The sequence below is a fragment of the Talpa europaea genome (genome assembly GCF_964194135.1).
Source record: "Talpa europaea genome assembly, chromosome: 4".
NCBI lineage: Eukaryota > Metazoa > Chordata > Mammalia > Eulipotyphla > Talpidae > Talpa > Talpa europaea.
The window spans coordinates 97,751,070-97,761,825 of record NC_140070.1 but is presented as its reverse complement, the minus strand read 5'-3'; the positions used below and the strand labels follow the sequence as shown (position 1 = coordinate 97,761,825).

Genomic DNA, 10,756 nt, shown 5'->3' with positions numbered 1-10,756 from the left:
TTGAGATATGGAAATACTTGCTCCAATATCTGTGTAAATGACTCCAACTCAGAACGAAATCAAAACTCATAAATTCTTTTAATATATTTTTGATGCTTTCTGAATTTTTTCTTTGTGGTCACTTCTCCCCATAAAAATTTCACCAGTGTCAGTAACAAGAAAAGATTATTTGACCCAGTGAGGACACATCTTTAACGTGACATCAGTTTTCTTCAAAGCCTGATGAGGTACCTGCTCTTCAGAGAGCTGAGGAGTTACCATGGAGTAGGTTGTACCTCTCAAGAACACTTATTTCTGTGATCTCCAAATTTTGAAGACTTTGACCCAATTTTCTCTTCCTTGTTAGGAAATCCTACAGGCAGACAAGGAAGCTGAGGGGAGCATGCTGGTAAGGGAAGGGAATTATTGTCAGGAAAGGGTATTTCTTTTAGGAACTTGTACCAGGATTAAATTAAGGAAGGTTTAGGGGCATTTCTTGGTCTTGGATGGGTATTATTTACTTTCTAATACTGGGTACTTGGAAAACAGGTGCTGGAAGGACATTTGAAAAGGACTGACAGTAGAAGAGCTAAATGTACACCTTTTCCTTATATAGTATCACCATCAACCAGAATGATTACAATTAGTTGAAAATCCAGTGGTTATTTTATGTATGAAAGAGTCCAAGAGAAATTAATAAACTATGGAAGATATACTTGACCAGATCACTATATGGGTTAAAATAAATATCTAAACAAACACCTGGGGTTCCTAAGAATAATACATGCTTCATTAACTTAGAAAAACCTAGAATAACCTTTCATTGGCTAAGCTATACTTTTCCTGAGTCCCGCAAACACTGAGGTTATTGTAATAAAAAGCAAGGCTTAGTGCCTGCTATGGGTTGAATTGTGTCCTACATCCCTAATCCCTATGTTGAATTTTAATTCCCAGTACCTCCAAATGTTAACTTATTAGAGTCTTGACAGAGGTAATAAAGTTAAGGTGAGCTCATTAGCATGGGCCCTTCACCAATATGACTGTCTTCTTACACAAAGGAGATATTAGGACACAGAGACACCCATAGATGACGTGAAGAGGCATAGGGAGATGTCCATTTATGAGCTGAGGAGAGAGATATGGAATAGATTCTTTGTTAACAGCCCTCAGAAGAAATCAATCTTATCAACATCTTGATTTCTCACTTACAGTCCAGAATTGTAACATGATAAATTTGGTTGTTGTTTTTTTTAAGCACCTGATCTGTGTACTTTGTTTCTAATGTTAATACTTCACCCAACAATGCCATCAAAGATGGAAGCCACTGGTCCTGACTGGAGTCTTAGCTTCACTTACCATTTGCTTATCAAGGTTGTTGGTGTCAGACTGGGAACTCAGAAAGAAGATGAACTATAAAATCTCAGTGTGTGTAATCAACTCATGAGAAGGTGGAACAGAAACACAGAGCCACTGGGGTTTGATTACTCTCATGATTTATTAATATTCAGATTGAAAAAGGAGCCTCAGAGCCGCAAGTTACGCTAATTGGCACATTTGCTTTATTTATTTATGTATTTATGTATTTATTTATTTTTAAAACAAACTGGATTTTTGAATTTTTTTTCCTTTTTGTTCATTCCATCACATTGAAAAGGAGGAAAAGAAAAATGGTTTTGAATTCACTTGATATTTTGGACTCCTCAGATGAACGGAACATTGCACACACACTTGGAACAGAGAGAGATAGAGAGGAAAGTGGACTCCCACAGGGCCACACGCACCAGATCAAAAAACTTGGATACAGTGCAAGAATTTCCCAAAATGATTGGATCATCATTACCAAAAACTCGCCATAACAACACCAAGAAACAAAAATGTTTAAGCCACACTGTTTGACTTGGGATCTTTCCTGCTTTTTTTTTTTTTTTAAATGTTTGCCACACAGAGAGAAAGAGGGCTAGCGGGTGGGAGAGGACAGACTCACAGACGTGAGCAGGACAGGAAGGGAAACTTCAGAGTGGAGTTGAGAAGAGGGTGGGGGGACAGGGTTCAGGAGAGGGGAGGGGAGGGACGTGGAAAGCCATTTCTTAAAGTTCAGGCATGTTCTTGGTCCGCCTCACGATCTTCTCCTTCACCCTCATCCTGCCGGGCACTTTCCTTAGGTTTGGTTTCATCTACAGCATCTGCGTAAAAAGCAAGATGGGGTGCAGAGAAAAATGAGAGTTAGTATTTTGGGGTTTTTAATTTTTTAATTTTTTTATGTATTTTTATATTTTATTTTATATAATTCTCACATCATTTTTCATTTTTGCACAATGCATGCATTTTTTTTTGGTTATATTCCTCATACAATTCCCACCCCCCTTATTTTGACACTAATCCCTTCTCTCCTTCCCCTCCCCTCCATAGTGTATCTCTGGTTTATAGGTGCTTGTTGATTTTGATTTTGATTTTATTATAATTAGTCTTTTTCCTGGCCCCTTGTTTAGGTTTTCTAAATTCCTGCTATGAGTGAGACCATCTGGTACTTTTCTTTTTCTTTCTGGCTGATTTCACTGAGCATGATCCCTTCCAGCTCCATCCATGTTGCTGCAAATTGCATGAGTTTATCTTTTTTGATTGCTGAGTAATATTCCTTTGTGTATATGTACCACATCTTCTTGATCCAGTCATCTATTTTTGGGCATTTGGGTTGTTTTCATAGCTTAGCTATTGTAAATAGTGCTGCTATAAACATAGGGGTGCAGGTGCCCCTTTGACTTAATGTTTCTGTGTGATAAATAGGAGTGGAATTGCTGGATCATATGGGAGCTCTATCTTCAGTAGGTTGAGGAATCTCCACACAGCTTTCCATAGTGGTTGGACCGTTTTGCACTCCCACCAGCAGTGCAGGAGAGTTCCTTTTTATTTTGAATCATCTGTTCATATGACAATGCAGTTCATTTCTTCTTTTCATTGCCATTTCATGAAAAATTGAAGAAAAAATGAGACTATTGCTATCCCATAACATAATTTCCACATTCAGAAGAGTTTATCTCCAGCATGTTTCTCATCACATATATGGATGGACTCAGAAGCCAGGATGTTTATTAGGGTCCAGGAGTGCACAAAAATTACCATGGACTTTTGGACTTTTAACCTCAACCTTACAATCAAGCCAGCCACACATGGGATCTTAACCTACGGAAACTACAACTGCATTTTATCTCTTTTCCATCAACAAATTGTGACAGATAACCTGATGTAGATCATTGATCATCCATTCTAACCCCTCATCCACCATTTCTAGTATTATAAAGACTAGAATGCGAAATACTGGAATTTCCAGTTCCCCTTGGAATTAGAGTTGTCCATGTAACACAATGGTGGCCAATTAGATAGAGACAGATCCCACTGGGGAGGTGTTTGCCCTTTTTCTTCCCGTATTCCTGATGACTGAGGCTACCAACTATCCCTGCCAGTGCAGCAACTACCTTCTGTCCATGAAGATAAAAATTGTATATAGGAAGATAGGAGAAACTTATTGTGTGATCACACCATTGCTGGACACCTTTTCCCGACTTCTTATTACATGAGAACAATTACAAATCTCTTTCAATCATTGTAGCGGTATGAAGTTTGCTGCAGTTAAGCACAGTCCAACTGAATATACTTATTCATAAGGCAAGAGTGCTTTGCATAAAAAAGGAAATCTTGTGTCTTTTTTTTTTAAAGATTTATTTATTTATACAAGCACTGGGATATAGGCCAGAGGTGTGGGAGGGTGAGAGAATTCACCAGAGACAGAGCAGGTAACAGAACAGGCAGAAGGACCAAAGTACACTGCTGAGGGGAGCAGCAGGCAAGACAGGAGAGGTCTGCAGCACCATGTGGGTTTCTCCCTGGCTGGCCGGGAATCGAACAGGAGCTGCAGAGGCTGTGGACAGCTTCACAGGGCTGCGCTCAACCTGCCACCAGGGAGGCCCCCTTGTGTCTTTTTAAAGAATCATTTCCCCCCTCTCAGGAATCAGGAGTTGCTTTCTGACACTTCTGCTTGGTTTCCCTTTACAATTCAGTCAACTGATTTTATGCTACAAGATTGTTTACTATTACGCCTATTAACTAGTGGAAAGAAAATTAATTTATCCTGAAATCACCTTGTTACTAACCAACAAATACTCTGTGTCAGGTGTCCAAGACTACTCCCAGGCTTGATGATTTTCTAAGAGAACTCACAAGTCTCAGCATATAGGCCTAGTCATGGCTATGTTAACTATAGCTGAAATGGTAAGAGCAAAATCAGCAAAGAGGAAAAGTTGTATAGGGTGAAGACTGGAGGACACCAGGCACAAGCTTTGAGAGTCCTCTCCTCATGGCGTCCTAGAGTTTGCCCTAGAAGGATGGGTGGGCTCAGAGTAGGAACTAGAGCAGGGAGTCTACAGGTATGTGAAGGACTGGGGCTTAAAAGGTCTAAAAAACTAGTCTTAGTGAAAGCACCTTAGAAGAATCCTTTATAGTCTTGAATATAGGACATTGTCTTGGCACTTTATGGAAATAATTACAAAATTTGCAAATGCTGATATGAGTTAACATGCTATCGTCAGTATTTTGTACAAAAACATTAATCATCATGTTGTCAAAGATAGATGAATGGCGGAGGCCAACTGGTCACTCTAATTAACATGATCCAATTAGCATAAATAATCACTTTCCTTTCTAGAGGATCAACCTCCCTCTGAGGTGGTTATTACTTAAGAAGAGGCCGGAGGTGCTAAAGACTGGAGACATTTTCAATATCAAGTGACGAACAAGTGAGTGGAGTCAATGAACCCAGACCTGGCAGATGAAGTCTGGATGTGACAGCTGAGATCCAGCAGGCCAAAGAGTAGACAGTATTTTTCTATTATAGTTTAGCTGTAAAGAGTACTCTTTCTTATTGTAAATATGAAAGCCTAATATTAATACTGCTATTTTAAGATACTACAGGAAAATCAAGGTTAAATGAATCACATTTTATATCTATCAATCAAATGACTAGTAACTTACCCTCACTAAGAGTTACTGTTCTGCCCAGTGATGCCTTTCCCTCAAATTCGTTTTTCACCTTGGAGGGGAGTTTGTGGTTATGTGCAGAGAATAACTTTTTATTATGAGACAGAATATGTCTATGAAGAAACAAAAAAACTGATGATGTAGTTTAGTGGTTTGTCTCAAAAGAGGACAAAAAGGATTATTTTAATGAAATGGGGTGATTTTTATAATTATTTATATTAAATATTTAAATTCTCAAAAATTATATTTAGTCATTTTGAACTGGTGATATCAGAATCTGGTAATTCTATATGCTGTAATTTTCGCCACGCTTGGCAATTTAACCCTGATGAAAATATTACTTTACCTGGATACAAAGACTTTTGAGAAATCACCATATTTACTAGAAGCTTCCATGAGTTTTATCACTTCTGTGTTAACTTAAAGAGAGAAAGTTAAACTCATACACAATAAAGTTGTATTCTTGCCATTCTAAAATTGAAGAATACTTCAAAAGGGAAGGAAAATGTGATCCTTCATTCATTTAATCACTCAATGAAATGTCCTGGGTCCTGCTATGTGCCACATAATTCAAATATAGCAGAGAAACTGCAATAAAAACACCAAACCAAAGTCAATTTTCTTGGAACTTACATGCTAATGACTACTGCAATAGGAACTGTTTATTGGAAGAGGGCTGCTAAAGAGAAAAGTAGCAAGCAGCTAGCTAGACAAGACATCCTCAGCCCAAAGGGACATAATTTCTCCCAGGCCACTTCTTCTACATTGGCAAAGCAGAGTATCTTTCACGAATTAAGGATATGAATTTTTAATGCATTAAACATCTTTTCATATTTTAAAATATGAAAAACCCTAGTCATTTTTACATTCTTGATTCACAGCCACCATGTCTAAGAAAGATCAAGCCCACATTAAGACAGTTATAAAGACAGAAGGCATTGCTCTATTCACTTGAAACAGTGGGATGGTAGCCTGAAAAAATAAGGGGGCCTAGGGTGGATGATTTCACAGTGGTCCTTGAAAGATGTAGGAAACTGGCTTTCTGATCCTTGCTGAAGTAGCTTCTGTAAGCAACTCTTGCCTGTTCACATTCCATTCATTTCCTCGAAAGGGTGAGAATATCACGTCTGCACATTCTGTTGGTGAGCAAATACTAGGAGCATATGCAGCAGCGGCTGCTTGCGTGCTCAGTCAGGCAGCCGGGCTGCAAGGCTGCTGGAGGGATGGCGGTGTTCCCAGCTGCCATCGCCTACACTGAGCAATAATGGCCCTGTTTACTGGCTCCAGTCCAGGCCCCTCCACAGCCCTACATTACTGAAATTAGGTTGAGTGGATTTCTGAGTAAAACATTACCTCTTGGGACCTGCCCAGCTCTCCCCAGCCTTGTCAACATTGATTAAATAGAAGCTGCTATCATCCTGGGGACATGCCCACAATTACTCTACCAGTCACCACTGGGATAGGGGGTGTGCTTCTTTTTCCTTTTTATTTTCATCTTTCTTGATTGTTAAGCATCATCATCTCAAAAGCTCAAAGGAAAGTACTTTCAAAAATGCATGTGCCATTTCTTGAGCTATGTGCCAGATGGCAATCTGAAGCCTAGACCATGGCTTGTAGTGGTCACTGGGATCCATATTTTACTCTCTGCATTACCATGTTTTACATTTTAAGTTTCTTCCAAAGCATTGAGTAAGTGTATTCCATTTTGATATCAACAGAATTATAATTCTGTTGTAATTACAATTTTCAGTGATTCCCCCACCTCTTGCTTTCTGACCCTTTTGAAAAAAAAAAAAAAGAACAATCCTATTCTTTTTAACCCTACCTACTTGAGGTTTTCAAAGAGTAACAAAAAGGATTTTAATCAAGGAGAAAATGCAAACGCAGCATGGCTGGGTCTCAGTGTTAACTGAACAGACCACACACATCTACATCTCTCAAAGTCTAGACCTAGACCCAAGTTGATTTTTATTCTATCCTTGACTTTGTCACCTAGTCATATGACCTCAAAGTAACTATTTTCCCCTATTTTGCCTCAGTTCCTTTTTTTTTTTTAAAGATTTATTTTTATTTATTTATGCATACAAGAACCAGGGTGTAGGCCAGAGGTGGCGGGGGTGGGGGTGATGGTGGTGGTGGTGGTGAGAGGATTCACCAGAGTCAGAGAAGGGAGCAGAACAGGCAGATCTACCAAAATACACTGCTGAGGGGAGCAGCAGATGAGAGAGGAGAGGGCTCCTGCGCCATGTGGGTTAGTTCCCTGGCTGGGGATAGAACTCATGTCACTGCTAGTGATAGCTTGATAGCAATGAGGCTTTTACCCCTGTGTCACCACGGAGGCCCTGCCTCAGTTTCTTAATATATAAAAATGTATATAATAATGCCTACCAATATTGCAAGTTGACCGGAGATTGAAGGAAGGTATGTGAAGCACTTTATAAAATTTCAAGTTCAGAATGTAGAATGTCAAGATTTTAATCCCAACCTGTTGGATTTGGTTTAAAACCTCCCATAGAGTTCAAGATTCTCACCCCAGGAGGGAAATACAATTTTCAAAAGGAAAACTAAAAAACTTATTTTCCAGATAGATAATTAAGGAATTTCTCTTCTAGGATGTCCTGTAAAGTTTCTGACTGATTAAAAGATAAAGTTAAAAGTGAGTTATTAATTAGCGTTTCCCAAGTTAGACAAGTTGAAAAAGAATCTACGATGTCTTAAAAATTTAGCCTACATGTTGAGTTTGTTTTCCTCTTACTTATAGAATTATGTATATGTGCATATATTTAATTATGTAGAAATCTATATACACACATATACTGTGACCTTATATATTTATACATATAAAATTACAAAATCACATCTCACAGGGAGTCAACTCTGCATCTCCCTGTTCTCTTCACAGTATAGCAGCAAAGGAGAACCCAGCTAGGAGAACATTTCAGGGGTATTCTCTATTGATAGAATTCACAAATTCAATTGTCTAAAGGGCCAGACTGATAACATTAATGTGAAAATCTGACAATAGGTAAAACCAGTGGGGAGATCTATGGGGAACAGGAAAGTGCAGGCCTAGCCTAAATGCATTCATACAATTAAAACACTCTCACTGGAAAAATAAAAGGGAGTGAGTGTCTGGAGTAAGACTCTTAAATTGCACCAGGAAGATACATTTGTGGATTCTACTCCAAAACTGAAAAGTTTGACTTTACTCAAAATAAAGGATAGTTTCAGTATATTTACCTTTAAAAACTAACTTCATAGCAAGAGTCCTAAAGAATCTTCTGCCTTCTCCACTTTGCTAAATTTAAGTCATTCCTATATTGAGAGGTTTTTAGTGAATGAAGTAAAAAAAAAAAATGCTTATTTCATATTTTACATATATCCTACCAAAGCAAAAAAGAATAGCAAAAAGTCAATTCTAAATAGCATCTCTCCCTTCACTTGCCATTAAAATTTTCTCTATATCTTTACAGGAACATCCTAGAAGAGAAATTCCTTAATTAACTATCTGGAAAATAAGATTTTTAGTTTTACTTTGGAAAATTGTATTTCCCGCCTGGGATGAGAATGTTAAACTCTATGGGAGGTTTTAAAACAAATCCTATAGGTTGGGATTAAAATCTTGACATTCTACATTCTGAACTTGAGAATTTTATAAAGTGCTTCAAATACCTTCCTTCAATCTCTGGAAAACTTGAAATATGGTAGGCAGGCATTATTTTCCCATCTGTAATCAGGAATATTATCGATACACCTCATAGGGTTGTTATGAAATTTCAATGTGTTAATTAAGAATTTAAAATACTTAATGATGAGTAGAGTATTTCAGTAAGTGCTCAGTAAGCACTGGCTATTATTAGTGACTGGAAAGGAACAGACATTGGTGTGATGTGTTCTATGTGCCAAGCATCATGCTAACAATTTTCACATATAGGTACTCAATTTAGATCTTTACTACTCTCCATTTTTTCACCAATAAGGAGGAAATTTTTATACCTACTTCATAGATTTGTGATCAACATTAAATGAGAGGGAGAAAAATCTAACACACACCCACTACCTTCCTCACCTCTGTGACAAATAAGTGCAATCTTCTCCCTTTGTACACTAACTCACATATATCCAAACTTAGTCAACAGTCAGAGAAACTTTTTTTTTCACAAACCCTGGCAAAATGTGAACAAAGTCTGTGATTTATGAAGTTCTTGCTTGCAGACTGAAAAAAAAAAAAATTCTTTGAAAAAAGATTTTGAAGTCAAGGGACAAAGTTCAGAAGTGATTCAAGGTCAAAGATGACAGTTGGCCAAACTTGAGGGGCATGATTTTTGTGATGAAAAATTAAGGCTACTAAACAGCAAGTTCTCCAAAGGCAAGAATTTCTCTGCTATAGTCTCAGCATAAGAAGAGGATGATCTTCCCTATTTCATACCCAGATAAGTAGTAGCCAGTTGGTTGCAAAACGAAATAACCTTATTTGGCAGCTTAACTCCATTGATTACCTAAATTTTGTAGCAAAAGTTTATTTGTCATACCGAAGAGGCAAGACCAAGTCACTTCCCTACCCCTAGAGGTGTACTCATTTTCGTTTTAATAGTCAAGTTAGAGAGGATGGCAATTCTCTAGGTTTATAATATATTTTTCATTTTTTTAAGATTTATTTATTTTTTTATATAAGGACTGGGGTATAGGCCAGAGGTATGGGGAGGTGAGAGGATTCATCAGAGACAGAGCGGGGAACAGAACAGGCAGATCGACTGAAGTGCACTGCTGAGGGGAGCATTGGGCAAGTCAGGAGAGGTCTGCTGTGCCATGTGGATAGCTCCCTGGCCGGGGATTGAACTTGTGCTGCAGTGGCTGCAGATAGCTTCATAGGTTGCCTCTTAACGCCTTGTGCCACCAGGGAGGTCCTATTTTTCATTTTTAAGAAACATTTCCTTATTGGATAATAATTATCAGATCCCAGAATTAAAATGTGCCAAAAACTTCTTATTCCTTAACTTTAAGAAAAACAATGAGATCCAGTAAGATTATTCAGATTTATTATGAGAAAGATCTTTTCATTTCCAGGATGCCTTGCACTCATGAGGACAAGGCATATGTTGCGGGAGAAATTCCTGGGGCTATGTGGAACAATGCCCCAGGAACAATGGGCCAATTCTTCTACCTTGCACTCTGTCACAGACTGGCTTTCTCAAGCAAAGAATTCTAGCAGACTATGGAGAATAAACAAAGTAAAGATGCAGTAGGAAGTGGTCACTTTATTAAAAGAACTCCAGACAAAGAAATGCCATGCATCTTTTGGAACATCTTTTGTTCAAACATGATTGATGTTAGTATTTTCCTGCCTAAGGATTATCTGTAATTATCTCTACTGCATTTTTGGAAGAAATTAAAAATTTTACAAAAATAAGATCTCATTTACTTAATATTAATTATTTAGGTCCACACCTTAGAAGATAAGGAAAAATCAAACATGCTAATCATATTTGTTGATAATTTTTTCATTGAATTTACTTCTTTTCTGTCACACAGTTTTTAACTTTTATTGAAACAGACTGCTTAGGCACTGTATGAACCGGGGATCGGTTAATTTCAAAAGTTAATTTGTCCTTAGTTATTTCTATATACTTCTTGTTGAGTTACCCAAGATCTTATCTGGTCTCAGTTACAAAAATGAAGTAATTTGTATTTGTCAGACCTTAAAAAATTTAATCAGCTATCTCCTAGGTTACATGGATTTCATTTA

General features: G+C 37.8%; 1 protein-coding gene across 1 annotated transcript in view; it reads right to left on the bottom strand.

The window, feature by feature from the left end:
* Positions 1 to 1,389: 1,389 nt before the first annotated feature.
* The window catches only part of GAP43 (growth associated protein 43), an 88,259-nt gene continuing 78,892 nt past the window's right edge, over positions 1,390 to 10,756 (bottom strand). The window contains exon 3 of the mRNA XM_084232243.1: positions 1,390 to 2,162. Within this exon, the coding sequence (XP_084088369.1) occupies positions 2,074 to 2,162 (89 nt within the window). The 3' untranslated portion in view covers positions 1,390 to 2,073. The remainder of the gene's footprint in view (positions 2,163 to 10,756) is intronic.